The sequence below is a fragment of the Vicugna pacos genome, chromosome 17, assembly GCF_048564905.1.
Source record: "Vicugna pacos chromosome 17, VicPac4, whole genome shotgun sequence".
Classification (NCBI taxonomy): Eukaryota; Metazoa; Chordata; class Mammalia; order Artiodactyla; family Camelidae; genus Vicugna; species Vicugna pacos.
Genome location: NC_133003.1, coordinates 39223791 through 39243873, shown reverse-complemented (window position 1 = coordinate 39243873; position 20083 = coordinate 39223791). Strand labels below are relative to the sequence as shown.

Genomic DNA, 20083 nt, shown 5'->3' with positions numbered 1-20083 from the left:
TCCACTGGACCCTCCCCCCCTCTGCCTGTAGCCCACCCATCCTTGTGGCCCACCTGCCTTCTGGCGGCAGAACCTACAGGTTGACCCTTCCTCTGTTCCCCCCACCCCGTAGCCTGGAATCCTCCCCGCCGCTGCTCGGTCCTCCCTGCCTGCCTCCCTCCCGCGCGCCCGTCGCTCCCAGGTCGCGGGGTCGGTGCCTGTGCGGAACCGAGCCCGACTCGCGCGGGCCGCGCTTTTGTTCGGCGGCCGGGCCCGGGCCGGGCCCCAGCGGCCTCGCGGCGCAGCTCCCCGGCGGGCGGGCGGGCGGGCGCAGGGCCGGGCCGGGCGGGGCGGGGCGCGCGCGGGGCGGGGCGGGGCGGCCGCGGCGGGGCGGGCGGGGGCCGGGGTGACTCAGCCGCCGCTCGCCCCGAGGTCCGCCCGTCCGCCGGCCGCGCAGGCGGGGCGGAGAAAATGGCGATGCCCCCGGCCGCCGCGCCCCCCGCCGGGGCCCGGGAGCCGCCGGGGCCCCGCGCCGCCGCCGCCGCCGCCGCCGCCGCCGCCGCGCCGCCGCTCGGCCTGCAGCAGCTGTCGGCGCTGCGGCCCGAGCCGGGCGGGGTCCCGCTGCACTCGCCCTGGACCTTCTGGCTCGACAGGTGAGGGGGCGCGGGGCCCGCCGCGTCCGACCCCGCCCGGCCGCCGCCGCCGCCGCCGCCGCCGTGCGCCCGCCGGGCCTGCGCCGCCGCTTTGTCTCGGCGCCCGCCTCCCCCCGCACTGCGCTGGGTGCGCTCCGGCGGCCCAGGCCCCCGCGCCCGCCCCGGCCCCCGGCCCCCGGCCCCGCCGCGCGGGCTCGCGTAGAGCCGGCTCGCAAGCGCAGGTTCGGGCCGGCCCGAGCGGCTGTCGGGCGGCCTCGCCTCCGGGCCGAGAGAAAAGCACGCAGTCCCAAAAGTTTCGGCAGCACTTTCCCCTGCATTCCCTTCCCAAGAAGAGAAGCCGGCAGGCGGGCGTCCTTGCTGCGCGGTGGGAGATGCTGGGCCTGGAGGGGTGGTAGGTCCTCGCTGTAAAGCGGGGGGCGTGCTGCTGTCCTGGTTGCCCCCACGGGAACTCAGGACACGACCTTCGCCGTGACAGCGCCCGCGAAAGTTGACCAGCCCCCTGGGAAGTGTGCGGCGGCGGTACTACCATGGCACAGCGGGCGCCTCCGCCCTGTGCCCACCGGTGCTGCCTGGGACGCCCCTTTGAATTCTTGTCCTCTGCGCAGGTATTTCTTGAGTACTTACTGTGAACACACGCCTGGTGGGCACTGAGGATTCAGTGGTGAGCAGTGCCCTTCACCTTGTTAGTAAAGTGTGGACAATTACAGCTTTCTCAGGGGACAGCTCGGGTACCTTCTCAGAAATGCCTCCGGGACTACCGCATCCGAATTGGCACCCCTCCCCCCATCTCTTCTGCTCTCCCTGTTTCTCTTCATAATGCTTAATGCTGCTGAATTGTATTATGTAGGAAATCTGGTTATGTTCAGCGTCTTAAGCCCTCAACACTTCCCCTTCCTTTTGGGGCAGGAACTCTGTGCCTGGCACGTAGTAGGAGCACAAGACATTTTTGACAAATGAATAAATGGATGAATTGCAAAGCCCCCTCTCGGTATCTGTCATGAAGTTGGTATCCAAGGAAGAGCCTTCAAGGTTGTCCCAAGAGCTTATGGAAGTTTTGATGACACTGTATCTACTATGATTTAAGTGTTAGGAAGGCATAGATGTGACAGTTTTCTGTGAAATTTGCTTAATAGACCCACATCTGGTTTTTAAAAAACCTTGCATAAAATACCTGCAAGGTTTTTAAAAAGTGGTGTTCATCTTTTCTTAGGAAGACCAGCCCATTCCTTTCTTCCCATTGGAATTAGCACCCATTGATAAGAACTGAAACTTGGAGTCATTGTCTTTTCTGGGGACACAGAGAAGTTAGGGGTGGGGGAGATATAGTGAGTCTCATTTTTCAAAACATTTTCACTTTCATTATGAGATGCTAAGAGGGCATTTTACTGTCATAACAAGAGTGGTTTGGGCAAACTTTTAGCAGAATGAAATCAGGTGTCTTTGTTTTCAAAGGTATGTTATAATTGCTGTTACCTAGTATCTGTTTTCAAGCTGTTAAAACTGAACCTCTGGTCTCCATTGGATACTGCTGACTGCTGGAAACAGTATCAAGAGAGTTTCTCTTTGAACAGGTCAGTCTACTTGCAGGCACAACATTTTAAGAATGGCATAAGATGTTGATACTCCATAGCAACACAACCTTTAAAGACTGGCATCTTTTTTGGAAGTACAGTTGATGTACAATATTATGTAAGTTAAAGGTGTACAATATAGTGATTCATAAATTTTAAAGGTTTTACTCCATTTATAGTTATTGTAAAATATTAGCTATATTTCCTGTGTTGTACAATATATCTTTCTAGTTTAACACAACTTTTAAAGAATATCTGATATCTTTTAAGATAAGACTACAGTAACTTCAATGAAGACAAAGTATAGCTTTTCTACCACATATTTGGACATTTTTGTTCCCTGGAAGTCAGTAATTAAATGAAATGTTATTGCCATAGTGTCCAAATCTTCAATAAAAATGGCTATACAAATTTAGAATTACTAATTAGTTCCAACATTGCACATATGAATTTATTTTGCCTGATCAGTCAGCCATAGCTTTGACTGAACTTTCTCCACTTCTCTGGAGATATAGGGTGCCCCCTTCTCCCCTGCATTATGAACACATTGTGTTCTGGAGTTTCACTCGTAACTTTTCCCCCCAAGAAAAACAGGATCCTAGAGAGAGTGGTAAAGTTCTAAGGAGAGCCCTCAAAGGCAGCCTTCACCCCAGCATAACTGATGTCTGCCACTGATGAATGACATCAGTTTTGAGAACCACACCATCCAAAGGTCTCCTGCTACTTTAAAGTCTTCTTTGGCACACACCTCCTGGCCTGTGCTTCCTTTCAGTCTATTGTGTGATGATGGACAAGTGATCTTGTGCCTCTAAGCCTCACTTGCATTGTTTGCAAAATGAGGATAATCCTAGGCTAGATCTCCTAGGGCTGCTCTGAGGATTACGTGAAAGCAGAGAATGTAAAACAGGAACAATGGTGCCTAGCATAGAATATGTGTTTAGTAAATGCCAACTACCAACATTATTTGCTGTTCCCAGATTACCACCCATCCCCCATCAGCAGTCCCCAGAGCAGCTTGTCTGAATCAGTGTTAGAAAGCCAGCATCCTAATTCACTCCTCCATGGATAAATTAGAAAGACCTTCTTTCTTAGCACTTTCAACAGTCCAGTAAGACCTTATTTGATTTTTTTTTTTTTCAGACTGGGAAATGGGTGTAGTTCAGAGGGAGAGCATATGCTTAGCATGCACGAGGTCCTGGGTTCAATCCCCGGTAGCTCCATTAAAAAATAAATTAGGAAGGAAGTAAATAAATGAATAAACAAATAAGACTATGTGGCCAACGATCTAGACATCTGGGGACTAATTTTGGTTGGGGGTTTTGGATGAAGAGTTTTCCTTCCCTTTTCTGGATGTTTAAAGCTCTGTCCTGTCGTGATTCTTGGAGGCCACTCTTGACTGTGTGCCTCTATGTGCTTGATTTTCATCTCATGGTAACCCCCTTCCTCTGAGTGTTACCCACAGGACTCAGTGCTCAGGCCTCTCCTCGTTGCCGTTCGCACCCGTGATCTCATGTAGTCACAAGGCTTTCGTCTCCAGCTGTACACTAGTGATTCTCAGGCTTGGCACTTGGGCGTCCAGCTCCTCCTCTCTGTGTCCCTGTTTGTGTCTAATACACATTCACACTCAACACATGCCAGACCACCTCCTTGACTGCCCTCCCGATCTCGCCTCCCTCGTCCGCGGCATCTCACATGAGAGAAGTTAACAGCAGCTCTGTCCTTCCATTTGCTCAGCCCCCCCCCCAAACCTTAGAGTCATCTGTGCCTCTCCTCCTCCTCTTCCTCCTTACCTCCCCCCGCCTTCTTCCCCATCCTCCTTCCTCCCCCTCCACATCCATTATCAACAAACGCTGTTGATTCTACCCTCAAAACATATCCAGAATCCAATTTATTCTCACCATCTGCATCCCAGGCCCTGGGCCACACCACCTCTGTCACCTGGAGGAAGGCAAAGCATTCTGACCACTCGCCCTGCTTCTTCTTTCGCCCCTACAGTTCATTCCCATCACAGCAGCCCAAGTGGTCCCTTTACGTACCTCAGTCAAAGCTGTCGCTTCTCTGCTGCCCAAGTCACTCAGAGCAGAACCCAGAGGGCTTATAATAGCCAGTGAGGCTCTGCGGCATTTCCTGCCCCCGCCTAGTGCACCTTTCTCGTTCTGCCTCGCCCTCCTTCTCCCTCCTGCATGGGCCCTTCTTGCTCACTGCCCCCCTGGCCCTTTCTCCATTGTCCCCAGCCTGAGCCTTTGCAACCGAGGGTCCTTCGAGACTGGGATGCTCTTCCCTGACCACCGATACGAGGTTAACAAGCGCATCTGGATGCACTCCCCTTGCCCCTGCCCCTGCTTTGTTTTCTCTGTAGGACTAGCACCATTTGTCTGCTCTAGAACATACACATCACAGGGTTCTTTTCCCCATGGCTCTGTCCTCAGCTCCCAGATCAGAGCCTGGCACAAGCCGGCCCACACTAAACATTTGGGGGGCTGTTGAACTCTACCCACAGTGACTTTCCCTTGTCCTGGCGGCTCATTATCATTTGTGAATCTGCACCCCAGCCCTGACCTCTCTCCTGCTCTGGACACACGCTACCTACCATGTTACTGTTAACAACGCCACCATCTTAGAAGTTTTTTAATGCTGGAATTTCCAGTTGTTCCTTGAATCCTTTTCTCTTTCAAGTCCTCTTCCCCGTCCAGTCCTGCACTCCATGTTGTGGGTTTGCCCTTGGAAGGCCTGCTCCAAGTCTAGCCATCCCCTCCTCTCCGTGTCCCTCCCTCTGCAGGCGCTGGTCCTCTGTCGCCACAGCCACACACTAGCCTCTCTGCTCCCAAGCTTGTCCCTTCTCCAAGCATTCTCCACTTGGGCTGGCAGGGTTCACCTTCTAAGCTACACCCGATCCTGTCATTCCAAAACTCCCCTGCCCCCTCCTCGGCCCCAGCAGTGAGTTTTGACTCTGTGTCTCCCATCACCTAGGGTGTGGTAGGTTGTGTGCCCCAGACATGCGGCCTTGTGGGTCTCCACCTGTGCTTGTACCAGAGCATCTCTGATTGGTTTTGTCATTTATTTTCAGAAATGGGCCACATTAATTTGAAAAAAAGTTTTCCTTGGCTTAAAAAAGAAAAAATGAAAACCATAGACTTATACAGATTGTGGTACAAACTTCTGTATTGCTATTTTCAGTGAGAAACCTGCCTCTTTTAAGCCCCATCACCTCTGTCTCCCCAACTCCATTGTACCAGTCAGTCTGTCCATTCTCTCTGGTAACAGCGGACTGCTGGCCCTTTTCCTGGATAAACCGTGGGCTTTCCAGCTTCTGAGATTTGTCTTGTGATGTTCCTTCTGCTTGAGATGCCCTTTCCCACTTTGTCTACCTAAAAAGCTGCCATGCATCCTTCAAGGCCTTCCTGGCATGCCATCTCTGTGATTGTCCTGAAGTGGCCCTTGGCCCAAGCAGGATTAAGCCGGCCCCCTTTGTCTTCCTATGGCATTTTTTGTAGCCTGTGTTTGTATGAAGGACCATTTATTTCTCCTCTGTCCCTCCCTTTTGACTGCGAGACTCCAACTACCTCATATCTGACCCCCAGAAGTGCACTTTACAGTGTGTATAGTAGGTATTTAGTACTTGTGTCCTGGTGGTTTTAATCACAGAGGTGGGCCCTCACTGGGTCTCCCAGCAACCCTTCCCCATCAGGTCCACCCAGCCAACGTTAAAACTCAGCCTCCTTCCTGACCCTGCCCCAGACAACGCTGTCAGACCTCTGGGGTAGAATGTGCATTTGTAACAAATGCCTTAGGTACCAAAACTTGACAGCTACTGCTCTGTTTAGTGATCCGATGAATCAAGCATGTTAGTTGCCAGTCACTGTTGTAGGTGCTGAGATCGCAAAGGTGATGGCTTGGGGCTGGACCTCCCAGGAGGGGTGTGTCACACTGCTTCAACAGCGTCAGTGAAGAGTCCAAGAAGTACTGAGTTCTAGGGGGATCCGCCTTTCAGGGTGGAATGCATTCAAATACATTCCAGAGATGGCTCGATAATCAGAAATCTGATGGGGTTGGGGATAGCGGGACGAGGCTTGACAGAGAAGTTCCCCAAATCATCCTTGTTCATCCCAGAGTGGCCTCCTGGGACTCGGTGAGGATGGAAGGCAACAGGTGACAGGGAGGGAGTGACAGGGAGGGAGTGGCTGGCACCTTGACTTTTCCTATTCCTTTCCCCCATTCTTGCCTTTCTGAACCCACAGTCTCTCTTACTGGCCTGGATTTTAGTTTCTGTAAGAGGCGAAGGGTTGCTGGGTAGATCAGGCAGATAAAGGCCCTGACCTAGGGGCTCACAGCCTGTCCAGCTGTGGGTCAGTAGTTGCTTCCTGCAGAGAGGCCTGAGGGCCCTCGACATCCTCACTCAGGAAAGTTACTAGTCCTCTCCTGGTAGTGGCTGCTCAAAACTCCGTTTTCCGGCTGTCAGTATTACAGATGCCCTTCCCTTATTTCCAAACCCAAGACAGCTGGCAAGGCTTCAGTGAGCCGGCAGTTCAGTTCAGGTGGCAGCTCAGAACCTGGGCTTCCTTCATCCCGTTGTCATCTCTAACGCAGCGATGCTCCTCTGCCACCCCACCTCTCTGCACGGAAGGGTTCTCTGTGTATCAGGAGGAAGAGTCCCAGTTGCCACTGCCGAGGACCTTATAGGCTGGGAGTGACAATAGATGAGGGCAGAAAAACCAAAATCAAATAAACATGTGAAAAGAAAGCATTTAGATTTATAGATAGTTTCAATAGATGCATTATTAAGCATTAATAATAGGCCCTGGCCCATTTTTGCAGGTGACTCTCCCTCAAACAGGAAGCCGGCCTAGCCGCAAACCACAGATGTGTCTAAAACTGATGAAAATGAAATCGTCTTTAGCGGCGTGTGCGCTGTGCAAGGGACACCCTTTGTCAGGTGCCTGGGCTTGGACGGGTTTCCTCTCTGACAGCTGAGCCTGATGTTAGCCAGTTCAGCAAGAAGACTGGCTTTTAGGAGATGGGCTCCTGGCTTTAAAGTTTTCCCCATTTAGGTTACTCTCCTGGTTGAAATGAAATGACCTTTCATATAAGGTGACGTATTGTCAGCAGACTTTCTTTCACCAGACTTCTATCAGGTGTGCATGTGCACTGGGCGTGTGCATCCATGACTTGGCTATCCTGTACCATATACAAAATTTTAAATTTTTTTTTCCACTTGAACCTGCTAATACTCACCACTGTCTAGTTTGGTGTACTAGGCAGTAGACCGGGAGCTGTACACACTTGTCCGCAAAATCCTCACATTACTGAAGTAGGGTGTAGCGGGAACATTGTACAGATGAGAGAATTGAGGAGACATGACTTACCCGAGGACACACAGCTAACATAGAACAGAAACAGGATTGAATTAAGGACCATGAAACCCCAAGCACCGGCGTCTCTCACCCCACTGAACACTGTTTCCCTGTGAATATGAACAATGAATGGGCCACAGTTCTCCCACAACTCATTTCCTAAAACACAGGAGCTGGATAGGACTGGAGAGGTCATCTGGGCTCGCCACCTCATTTCTCAAATGAGGAAAGCGGGAGCCAGTGTCATGGAGATAAGCCACAGACTCCCTGCTTCAGAACTGGCAGAGAAAAAGAAGGGAGCCCCACGTAGAACCCATATTTAAGTGCCGTTATAGAACTGTCCTTCACATATAATTGATCATCTCGGGGAAGAAAGGATGCATCTGTGAGAATAGTGATTGTACATTTTTCTGATGATGCTGTCTGTAGTTCATTAGCTTTTATTCCCCAAGTTGTTAACATTCCTTACGGTGATTTGCTTTAGATGATGTAAGTCAGCAAGCCTCAGACTTGCATGTACAGACAAATCACCAGAGATGCAGCAGGTGTCAAGTGGGGCCTGGGGATGCTGCAGCTCCAGTAAGTTCCCAGGTGATGCTGCCAGTTGACAGACTACAGTTTAAGTGGCGTGGATGCAGGCAGGGTTTGGGGAAAACTTTTCAGCTTCTTTGCTCTGTAAGGAGCATCTCCAGGTATCCAGGCTGCTGGTACGTGGTTCTGTGGCCTGCTAAGAGCTAGCCAGGTAATGGTTAAGATAACTTCCTTCTGTTCCTATATAAAGGCATCCATCCCCGTGAATGTTATTCCTGCACTTACCCTGCAGCCACCGTCTCTTTAAGGGTGGGATTTAAAGCAGGAGGCACATTTGGACTCTCGAACTTCCGGGCGAAGGACTGCAAGATACAGGGGAGCTGAGAATGTGTTTGGCAGAGAGCTGTGTTCTCAACACCAGGCAGAGTGTGGATGGGTCATGCCGGAAGTGATTGGTTTAGGCTAGTGACAAGGGGCAAGGCTGAAGACTGCCAGATGACCCTTGGCTCAAGAATCACCTCTGCCACTAGCCAACTCAGACTTAGTCTGTTCATCTGTAGAGTGGGGTTGGTACCATTATTCACTGCGTGGTGATTAATTCATGATGCATGTAGTACATGGTATGTAGTCTTTTCAACTGTTGGGGGCACAGTGAGTGTTTCTCGAATAAGAGAGAGGGTAAAATGCTTTGAAGCATCTCAGACTTAAATTGAGCTAAAAGAGTTCTGTCTTGTGGAGTTTCTCAGGGACCTGTGTTAATGAGTCTGTAACGATGAATTGTAAATAGCACATTAAATTTCTGCATGTTAAGTGGTGGTTATGTGCCAGGAAGCCATTTAAGTAAAACAGTTGGTCCAACTTATTAGACTTCCTGCCTTCTCCTAACTCCCCAAATGAAAAGGGATTTTAACCAATTTTACAATGTAAGACGCATTTCCTGTTATTCCGTTGTTAAGCTGAAGACACACAGGAGTAATATGAAGCTGGATTTGGGAGTTTGGGGCTTAAGTGCCATTAAGAGTTCCCCTGACATCTTATGCTAATCATCTGCTTGGCGGACCTGGAAGGATCCCTTCCCACTTCCGCATTAGCCATCACAGCTTCTGGATTCAAGTGTGAGTGGAAGCAGCTCACGGAAGCTATGGCCTTAAGCCCAGAGAGATCGGCGCCGGAGGGGCTTTCTCTTCTGAGGATGTATGTAGGAGTTTCTCAGCTGCGTGTAACTCTCACAGACTGCTTGGGATTTTTACTCTCTGTCCCACAGATTAGAAACATGCCTGGTGTCTCTTAGTTCTAATTGCCTTCTCCTCTGCTCCTGTTCTGCTGTTGCTGCCGCCACCGACAGCAACAGTTGCTCATTAGATGCCACGTGCTGTGTGAATGCTTCATGTGTATTAGCTCATGAAGTCTAGGTAGCAAAGCAAAAGGGGCAGAGACCCCGTTCTCAGGAAGGGAGAGTGAAGGTCCGAAGAGTCAGGCACATGGCTGGTGTCACACAGCTGGTAGGGGCGGAGCTAAAATTTGAACTCAGATCTGTCGATTTCAAAGACCATCCTCTCGACCGCTCTGCTTTCCTGTCTTCCCACTACAGCCCACCTGTGGCTCTTGTCTGGTAAATGATGCGCCTCTCATATCCAGCCTTGGAAAATGATGACCTGTAGAAGTGTTCTCCCAGAATTGTGTTCTGTGTGTCACATTTTGGGGTGTCATTATCGCCAGGTATTCTGGTGGCATCTCACCCTGCTCTGCATCTCTGGCTTCCCCCTCCCCGCAGTGTGACTGGTGGATGGAGCTGGAGGAGAGAATGACACGCAGGAGCAGTGGGGTGGGCCCACGGAGGGACGAAACAATCTAAGCAGGGCTGCGACAGGGACTTGCTGTAAGATGTGCTCTCTTTGGCCACCTGTGTGACAACGACTGCTTGGTTGTTACTGCGAAGTGTCCTCATCCAAGAGGAAGATCGTGGGCATCAGAACTAGACAGACCAGGAGAAGAACCCAGATCTGCTGCTTAAAAACAGGCTCCCTGAGCCTCAATTTCCTAATCTGTAAATGTGGAGAGTGACGCCAACCTGGCTGGATTGCGATGAGGCTTAGAGACCTGTGTGCTAGCCCGTCTTGTAGAATACATTCTCCGTAAAAGGAAGCTGTTATCACATGAACACTGTTAAATCAGAGGTGAAACTCCTAGCGGAACAACTCAGACTCCTCAAGCTGCTCCATCCCAGGGGCTTTTATTGTTTCATTGCTGTGTTCTCAGCTTCAGCTTTATAGGGTGGGAGGGTGGCATCGAATTCAGAGAATGTGAGACCAGTTCCTGATTTCTCGGTCTAGGATTTTGCAGGACTTTGGCTGTATATCCCCCTCTCAGCTTTCTCTCCTACCTCCTCCCTGGGCTTCCTTCATCCCGTTGTCATCTCTAACTCAGTGATGCTCCTCTGCCACCCCACCTCCATGCACGGAAGGGTTCTTTGTGTATCAGGAGGAAGAGTCCCAGTTTCCACTGCCAAGGACCTTATAGGCTGGGAGTGACAGTAGATGGAAGCAGGGAAAAGCTAAAATTAAAAAAAAAAAGAGAGAGAGAGGAACAAAAGAGGATCTAAACCTTGTTTCTTTGCCTTCAAGAGTCTGGGGGATTCAGAGAGGTGGGGTGCCAGCTCTAGAACACACACTCCATGAGGACAGAATGGTCCCTCATGTATCCCCGTCAACTCACTGAGATGTGCAGTGAATCTATTGATTAAATAACTACTAAATCTTCCACTTACATGTCTATAGCACGGTTTTCTCAGCGTTGACCTGACATTTTGGACCTGCTAATTCTCGGAGATGGGGGCTTTCCTGTCCACCATGGCGGGGGGGTCCACAGCAGCCCTGGCTTCTACCCACTCGATTCCAGCAGCACCCCCTCAGTTGTGATAACCAAAAATGTCCCCCGATATTGCCAGATGGCTGTGTCACTCCCAGATGGGCACCCTTGGTCTGCAGAGTGAGGGCTGCGTTAGGGTTCTGCTGGGAGGTTTGGGTTTGTCACATGAATGAAGTGAAAAGATTTTTTTCTTGTAAGATCCGAGGATAGACTGTATATGTGATACCAGTTGTTTTTTTTTTTTAAGTTTCTTCCGTTAAAATCTACTATAAACACATCCCTTCCAGTTGCTCCCACCCTGTTAGAGTAACAGGGAAGAGAGGGCATGGCCTGCCTGCTTCCCCAGGAGCTGCTGCTTTAGGAAACAGTGACCGTAGATGGGACAGCTCCCAGGGCAACTGTGAATCAGCAAGTGCAGTACAGACTGACCTGTCTACAGGGCAGAGCACTTATAAATCTTGGCTTGTTTGCCCTTTTCAAATTGATTCTGTGGAAATGGCCCAGTTCTGCTTGTGAGCGACAGCTGGGGTTCAGGCACGAGCTTGAGGCTTATCGGTGTTTTCTAGCGACTGTCCCTGCCAGCTTTGGCTCGCAGGGGAGTGGCTTTCCTTGCGCTGACCAGGCCAACCGGTCGCCGCCGTCAGAAGCTTTGTCCACGTTATTTTGTTACCCTGAGAACTGGGTGTTCCTAAAACGGTCTAGCAGCTTGGAAGAGTCCCTGAAGATGAGATGACCTAGCCTCCTTCAGTAAGCAGTCAGGAAAGTCAGTTTCCATAGAACTTGACGTATTTCCTTTCAAACCCCAATACGTCAGCATCGTGAGATGTTCATCAGAACAAAGCCTTTGTTGAGTGCGATCCTGTTGTCTTTAGTGAGGACGGTCTCTGCCCTGCTCTGTTGGAAAGACCCTTCTATGAAAGTCATAGGGACTCAATCTTGTGTTAACAAATAGGACTTAGCAAAACCCCGTTAAAAAATGTAAGTGTGAATATGGCTTGACTGGACAGTTTAGCAGTGAGGGATGAAGAGCAGGAAATCTCAGGGCACCTGTATTCAGACCGTACGTAGGCTCACAGGGCTTCGGTGCTGTAACGAAGGGGACGTGCTTAGCACACGAGCAAGAGGTCAGTCCACACGCGTTGGCTGCTGGCGCTGTTGCCCTATTCGGAGAAGCCCTGCCGAGGTGCTTCCTTCTCCAGCCCTTTCTTGGACTCTGGAAATTGGATTTCTTCAAAAAACTTGAACAGCGGAACTGAACAGACCTATGTGACTTTGTATAATTGTCTCCCACACTGGAATATGAGTAAAAGACTCACATGGAGGCAGAGGCGCTTAAGAAGAGGCATGTAAAGCAAAGGTTCACCCGTCATTTTTTTCTCTAGGTTGGATAGTGTCATGTTGTGTTTGCCTAAATGGACATCACTCTGTGTGAGATGAACACCGAAATTATACTCATTCTAAACCATCGTAAATTGAAAGGTAACTTTAAAAATTAGTAAAAAATTTGAAATACAGTTTTAAAAATGAAAAAAAATGCAGAGGACATTCCCCTCCTTTGGACCCTCACACCAACCCCGACACTCACACCAACCCCGACGCTCACCCCGTTAGGGAAGGAGCCCTCAATGTCCTCTGCCATGTGCTTTGGGCAGCCGGGGAGATGTGTGCTGAGCATGTTTGGTGGAGAGGTCAGGTAAACTTTTTAAAGGAAGAAAAATCAGTATTGGAATAAATGCCAGCAGATTTTCATGTAAAAGCAATAGGTTATTCATGTGAAAAGCTATTCAAAAGTTTTTCTTTTTAAAAAATGTTTTTCACCCATCCTTTTGTAATTTTAGCCCCAAACAGCATAAAACCTGTAGTAAATACGAAATTAGTATTCATCTGGGTCAATACTAAAGTGCCCCAAGCCCGGGCAGTGCGGACAGACCAGCGGAGGCAGCGTGGCCCTGGCCCCGGCGTCGCGGGTGCTGCTGGGGCCTCTCACCCTTCACCACACTCCTCGGCGTGGTTATTTTAGGCTTCGGGTCTGGCAGCAAAGTCCAATCGTGGTGGTTATTGTGGATTTGCTTTTATCAAAAACACTGTCCGGGGCATTTATAAACAACTGGAAAAGGGTTGTAAAGCTGATGGTTCTGGGAGGATTTACTCATCAGACGTCCCCTGGTCAGCTGGGTCCCTCGTTTGCCTGCACACCAGTCCGTGATTGTGCTTCCTTAGTGACCTCGGGCTCGGGAGCTGCGTGCAGAAGTGCATGTTAGTTGAGGGGGCTCGGCCGCCCGGGAGCACTGACCGGCCCGTAGTTCCAGGACTGCGGTCTGTGGGGCGCTGCTCCCATGCCTCAGACTCGCCCGCACCTGGGCCCGGCCCTTGCTCTGCATCCACCGCTCTCTGCGCTGTCTGTGCTGTCTCTGTCCAGGGAGTTCAGCGTCTTCAGGTGCCCTGGGACTGTGTCTCTGAGGGTCTGTGGACAGTAAAGAGCATTCCATTCATGGGTTCCAAATCCCAGTGAGTCACCTGTGAGCCAGTGCACGCTCCCCACGGCGAGCCTCATATTTCTGACCAACAACCATATGTGGGGCTGTCAAGCATTATTTGAGCGGTGAGTTTTCATCCTGGGCCTGGTGTATCTGGACCTTCCTAAACTCAAACTGCTCATTCTACACAGAGAGAGAGACACGGTGGCGGGGATGGAGAGTCGGCACTTCTGCAGATCGATGAGACCACGTCATGTTACCCTCAAACCCAGGAAGTGGTGCTGGGTGAAGCCAGTCCAGGCGGGTGGCTTTTCTGGCAAATAAGCCTGTAGTATGTTGCCATCTAGTGGAACATATGACAAACTAAAGATTAATGTATTCTGGCCGCAGAGCTCAGTCGAGCTGATTAAATCAGGAAAGAACTGAAAGTGTTTTCTAAAGGCAAGTATTTTGGAAACACGTGCAAATTCAGGTGAAAGGAGAGGTGACTTTTAGTAACCATGTTTTCTTAAAGTTGGCGAAGGGTCACTGGGTTTCTCAAGAGTTCGTGAATATTTACCACCGAGGAACTAACGTGTTTTTCAAACATACAGCCAAGTCAGGACCCTACATTGTCATTGTCATCTGTACCACAGGCGCAGTTTCCTATCCAATGTCCTAGGCAAAAGGCATGGTGATTACATGGTTATTTTAGTGCTTTTTTTTAAATGTAATTTTAAGGTTTCCAATACCTTTCTTATATTTTCATTTTTCCTATTAAATTTCCACAGAATTCGTATGCTTATTTTCAGGAGACGTAAACACATGACTTCACCAAGTAGGAACTTCACATTTTCAGTTCTAACTAGCATCCCCAGAAATGTCCACTTCCGTGGTTTCAGACCGGATTTGTATGAAAACCTGCAGAGCTACATTGTGGAATGTTTCATGAACACTGACTCCTTGTTTTGCTTGTTTCTTTGCTCTTTTGCTGGCGTTTTCTCAGATCCCTCCCTGGTGCCACGGCAGCTGAGTGTGCGTCCAATCTGAAGAAAATCTACACAGTCCAGACAGTACAGGTAAGAAGATAGAGGCTGTGTGTTGGACCTTTAATCGTCCCACCTCAGAACTGCCACTGTACTGGCGGCCCCCACCCAGCACTCTGGCCCGGGCATCGGCTCTCAACTCCACTTTGACAGAGCCGCCCTCGGCCACGTCTACCCCAGAGGCCAGCTGAGCACACCCCCAAGTGGCCTGCACTTTTCTCGGTGACCTGTTGAATCTTACCTACCACCGGAATGTTTCCCAGGTCCTGTCAGTCAGTGTCCCCGTTCAGACACCAGCTCAGCCTCTCCCTCTCTGAGCTTTGTTTCCCACCTGTGAGAGGCACCGGCAGGGCTGCAGGGCTATTGAAGATCACAGGTCACTTAGAGAGGGCAGGATGAGCGTGAAAGCGGAAGGGCTCAGACCAGTTTCCTACTCCGTGTCCGCATTCCATCATCATAAGTTGGGGGGTATCAACCCTTTAATTTCTGTAACAGTGGTGTAATGGTAGCATCTACCTCCACGGGTGCTTGTGACGACTGAGCAAGGTAATGCTTATACCAGGCTAAGCATGATACCTGATACATCGTAAGTTCTCAGAAAAGGTGAGCTCTTAGTTCTGTTAGTTCTTTCTCTGTCCAACTCCTAGGATGAACATTTCTTTTAAAAAAAAAAACTAGTTGATTTAGTTGATACACTACTGTTTTCTTCAAAAGCAAATTCTATCAAGTGTCTCCCTGTTTTAATATACTGTAGTAGACAAAATAAGGCTGTTAAGGCTGCTTCCGACTTAACTTGACTGTATGTCCTGAATTTTGAAGAAGGGCCAGATTGAAACCGTTCACGTGTTCTGCCCCTAAATCTTTTAATGTCTTAGAAATTCCAGTAGATTGGTGTCCATATTGTCTCTCTTAGGCAGCCTCTCACTTGCACAGAAGTAGCACAGAGGTCCTTTTTTCAAACACTTCCCCCAGTATCTGGTTCAGAAAATTTAGTATTCACAGTTACACAGCCCAGGAACCCGACTGGAAGGTCCCACGTGTGGCCACGGAGGGCTCCAAGCCGGCTGTGAAAACACAGTCCCGACCACAGGCCATTTCGGATCTCATTGAGAAGAAGACATTAGCATGTAGAAAGCAAAATAACAGTGCTGCTGTAAATAAGCACTCAGTGCCAAGTACAAGCCGTGTCACAAGGCAGCACGTGGGCCTCGGTCCAGAGGGACAAACGCTCTCAGAGTCCGGGAGAGGCCTCCCCTCACTTCTCCTCCCCCAGCCAGGGCCCTTACGGACCTTGTTACCTCTTCCCAGTGGCCACCATGTAAAGCTCAGAGCACTTGCTTCTAAAGCTTGTCCTCATACAGGAGGTCTTGGATCCCACTGATTTTTAAAGGTACTCATTACACGTTTTCCTCTCTTTTATGACATTGGGTCATCAGAGCTGTGCCTGGGATTCCAGGAAGACGTTGATAAAGTCAGACCGAGGGAGTGGTTTGTGTCCCTGACCCTGCATGATGACAACAGAGCAACACTTGGTATCCGGCAGCAAGTGATACAGGGTCTTCAGGGTATCCAGGCTGGCACATTCTTAAAAACTTCATTGGGATAAAATTTATTCAGTAACTGCAGGTTTCTTAAGTGTATAGTTTGATACATTTTGGCAAAGATACACAAACGTGTAACCATCTTTCGGATCAAGATTAGAAAAAATTTCCTTCACGCCAGAAAAGTTCCTTCGTGCCCCTTACCTTCCAGCCTTTCTCTTCCAGAGGCAACCACTCTTCACATTTCTGTCACCATATATTGGCTTTGTCTTTTATGGAACCTCCTATAAATGGACTCACACGGTGCTGTATTGCGTCTGGTTCCTTTCACTCCATGAATACTGACGGATTGAATGAGTGAATGAGGAATGAATAAATGAACTACTTTCCTGAGTCACAGCAGGCTGCTCACACAAGGACCCCATAAACTGCAGCCACACGTTCTCAGTGGGAGCAAAACCTGATTCTTGGGGGAGAGGGGGCAAGGAAAACCTGACGGTGTTTGTGTGTAAAGCACAGATACACGTACAGTACAACACAGATACAGAGCCTCGCCGTGGTATTAAAGTCTCACAAGAAAGTGATTAGGGAAAGGTCTGCTGCCGCGTAGCGGATGATAATGAAACACTGCTCCAAGGGGTCAGGAAGTTCTCTCCTATGTCTGGTGTCCCTGTCCCCCTCCGTTTCCTTGTCTGTAATACTGAGATAATAGAAATTTCCACTCCCTAAGGCTGAGTGAGGGTTCAATGAGGGTGCATAGTTCTCAGAAGTGCTGGGTGCTTGGTGAGCCTTCAGCTGTTGGCAGCTGTTACTAAAGTGTTGGATCCCGCCCTCCCACTTCGTCAGTTTACCGGGGATGGTGTGGGCTGGGACGGAGGGCAGTCACACTGCCGGGGTGTGGATCTCACATCTGCCACTCAGTAGCCTGGGCAAGTTGCTTAACTTCTCTGTACCTGTTTACTCATCTCTAAGGTAGGAATAATCACAATACCAATTGTATCATGAGGTTGTGAAAATGAAACGGCACAGGGACGTAAAAAGCACACAGTACGTGCCCAAGGATAATAATAAATCCATCTGCCATGTTTGCCTGCTTCTATTAGAACATCATTTTGTTCTCTCCTCAGCTGTGGTTTAAATCCGAAAACTCTGTGCCGCTACTTCCAGATTATTTATTTCAAGCAGTTATTCCCTGGAATATACCGCTGCTAACATGTCTACTTGTGAAAGCATGTGTAGCTTGTCAGTAACTTGGGGGAGTCCAGCCTGAGTGTCCTTAATACCTGTGAATCGTCCTCAGTATGTACGAACTAGCCTGGGTGCTGATTTTGAAGTCATTTGAGGACATGCTTTTGCCCCACTGTCTTTTTATTCTGTGGTTATATGTTGATTCTTGAACTCTCACTCTGTCAGCACTAAAAACCTACATCCCTCGTCGTGTCTTTTTCCCTCGCATATTGACGTGAAGTGTGAGTATCTTGCGTTATTAGTGATTGCTTTCTGTGAGGACATAGTGTGTCTTGTGCTTTGAGGCTCTCAGCAAATCAGAGATGTCGATGAGGTGGGGGAGGAATTGTTATCCTCGCATTACCTGGAGAGATGAGGCTGGGAGTAAGTGGCCCAAAACACCCAGTGCAAACAGCCAGTCATGCCGTGTCTCTGGGCCCGGAGCTCCCTCCTCTTCTAGGTCAGTCCTCTGGCTCTCTACTCCGCCCTGACTGAGGAGTGGAGGGGCCCGGTGACCCCTGCTGAGGACACTCTCATCACAGCCAACAATAATGCTCTCTGCTTGGAGATTGATTTCCTTCCTACTTTCTTGCCTTCCTTGGAAAATTCCATTTTTCATCTAGATATGTTTTCCAGACGTTTATTGATTCATTTTACTCTTTTGTAAACATTTGCACATTTTCCACATTTCTCCTGTGTTTTTATGTCCTGAATGGATGCAGTGCAGAATAGAGCATAGAACACAGCTTCTGAACAAGCCGGAGTTTACCTGTGGGAGAAAGAAGAGCTACCGGCCAGATGCGACTTGCAGGGAGGCCTCCCTTGTTCCCATGAGACCAAAATTCCACCCCTGAAAACTTGCTCCTTTATGACATTCTAACCCCCCTCGGTTACCACCTTCAGGATTTGGCCGCACTGTGTCCCACTTGTTCCATGTCCTACCCAGTATGTCCCGTAAATTGACCAGCTTTTTACTTAAATTTACAAAAATCAGTAACTTCATAGTTCTTCTGTAAGTGGATATCCAGCATCATTTTTCCCAAATGGAAGGTCTTCGTGTGTGTGTGTGTGTGTGTGTGTGTGTATGTATACACACACATACATACATATATACACAGTCTCTTAAAATGAATAAAATGTTCCTTCTGTGCCTGTGTATGGCCAGTGATAATCAAGGCGTTACCCCTTATCAGAAAGTCATGGAGTTGTTGTGAGTGTCATTAAGGTCAGACAGCAGGTTGCTTTCCGAATCGCTGGGAGAGGACGGCTGTCCCTTTCGGAAGGAGAGGTTTGGTAGGTCAGTATTGATAATGGAGAGTGATGGCAAGGTTGACTGAGAGTCCTCACTGCCCTGGAGGCGCACAGCCCACAGCAGGGGCCGTCCTGCAACAGAACGGCCTGGAGCGAACCACTAGGGTGCAGGGAGCTGGTTGGGGGAAGAAAGAGAGAAACCCCATACTGGAAAGAGAGAAGGAAGGCCCTGCCGCCAGGTTTGCTCCGTAGTTCTGTCTAGCGCAGACTTAATATCAGAGTAACAGGATTCTTTAATTACTACCATTTCATTTATTCATAAGTGTGTATGATGGGGTCAGCATTTATAGTCACAAGCCAGTTGTGCAGGTGGGGGTTGATGGATGGGGGAGAGTTAATCTTGCAAAGTGAAAGTAATTTAGTCACTCCAGATGGAAAACTTGGTCTCGCAAAGGGGATCAGAATATGCCACCCCCAAAATGCCGCTTTATCATAAGAATTATTTTTAACTAAAGGCAGTTGTGATGTACACCAGAAATTGACACAACATTGTAAACTGATTATACCTCAATTTTTAAAAATAAAAAAAATAAATAAAGGCAATTGAGAAACAGCAGACCCTGGAGAAGCTCTCTGTCCTCCTTCTATCTGCCTGAAATCAGGGCATAAATTTTCCCTTTTAAAGGTGACGTAAGTTTACATTCATGAAAGTATCCCCCCCCTTTGTTTTTTACCACTTAAGTCTGCATAACCTATTAAACAACCATTATGTACCATATATTTCTTGGTCACTTTCCCACAGTATACCACTTCCAAGGGCCCCAAACCCCCTTTCCTTTGTCTGGTCACTCTCCACAATTCACCAACCTTTACTAAAATGGTGTATAAGCTTCTGAGTCCAACGATGTCTTTGGATTTTCATCAAAGTGGCCCTGTGCCCTTGAAAATAGTAACATCAATCAAGAAACATATACCTCCGGGCTGTACACAGGGAGCTGAGAATACGCTGTTCTGCTCTGTTTCCCCAGACTTTTCTCTTCTCTCGGTGGGTGATTCCCACTTAGCTCCCCATCTCGGTCTCTGTTTTTCATTCATAGACTTCCTGCGTGGTGGGGAATTGCCCTAACATCCTAGCCTTCTGTCTTGTCTACACCCAATCCTCCAAACTTTGGTTCTCACTTTAATTCAAGCCCTTCTGGATATCAAAGAAAACCCCATTTCTCTCTCAAGTACCCAGCTCTCGAAGTCAGAGCATTTTTGCCTTCATTCTGATGTGTCTGCTGTGAATCAAAAAGATCCACTAATTTCTTTTAGTTGCCTTCTTTCTTCTGGGCTCTGTCTGCCCTTCCCATAAATACAGTTATTTCAGTTGGTAAGGAGCAATTCCCAGCCAATTACAAATACCTGATGAAGAAAAATGTTTGTTTAAAATTTCAAAGATACTTTCAGTGATTCATGTGCTAGGATCCTGGGAAGAAATCCTGGATTGACGTTGTTGGGGGTGGGGGTGAGGGGTGGTTGGAGGTATATTTGCTGGATGTTTTTCTTCGTTTTACACCCCGTTGTCTGTCACCACATGGCATTTTTTTTCTTCTCAAGTACTTTCAAG

General features: G+C 49.0%; 1 protein-coding gene across 1 annotated transcript in view; it reads left to right on the top strand.

The window, feature by feature from the left end:
- The first annotated feature begins 389 nt into the window (after window positions 1-389).
- Window positions 390-20083, top strand: part of EIF4E3 (eukaryotic translation initiation factor 4E family member 3) — a 37514-nt gene continuing 17820 nt past the window's right edge. Inside the window, exons 1-2 of the mRNA XM_072941709.1 lie at window positions 390-632; window positions 14416-14488. Coding sequence (XP_072797810.1) covers window positions 451-632; window positions 14416-14488 — 255 coding nt within the window. The 5' untranslated portion in view covers window positions 390-450. The remainder of the gene's footprint in view (window positions 633-14415; window positions 14489-20083) is intronic.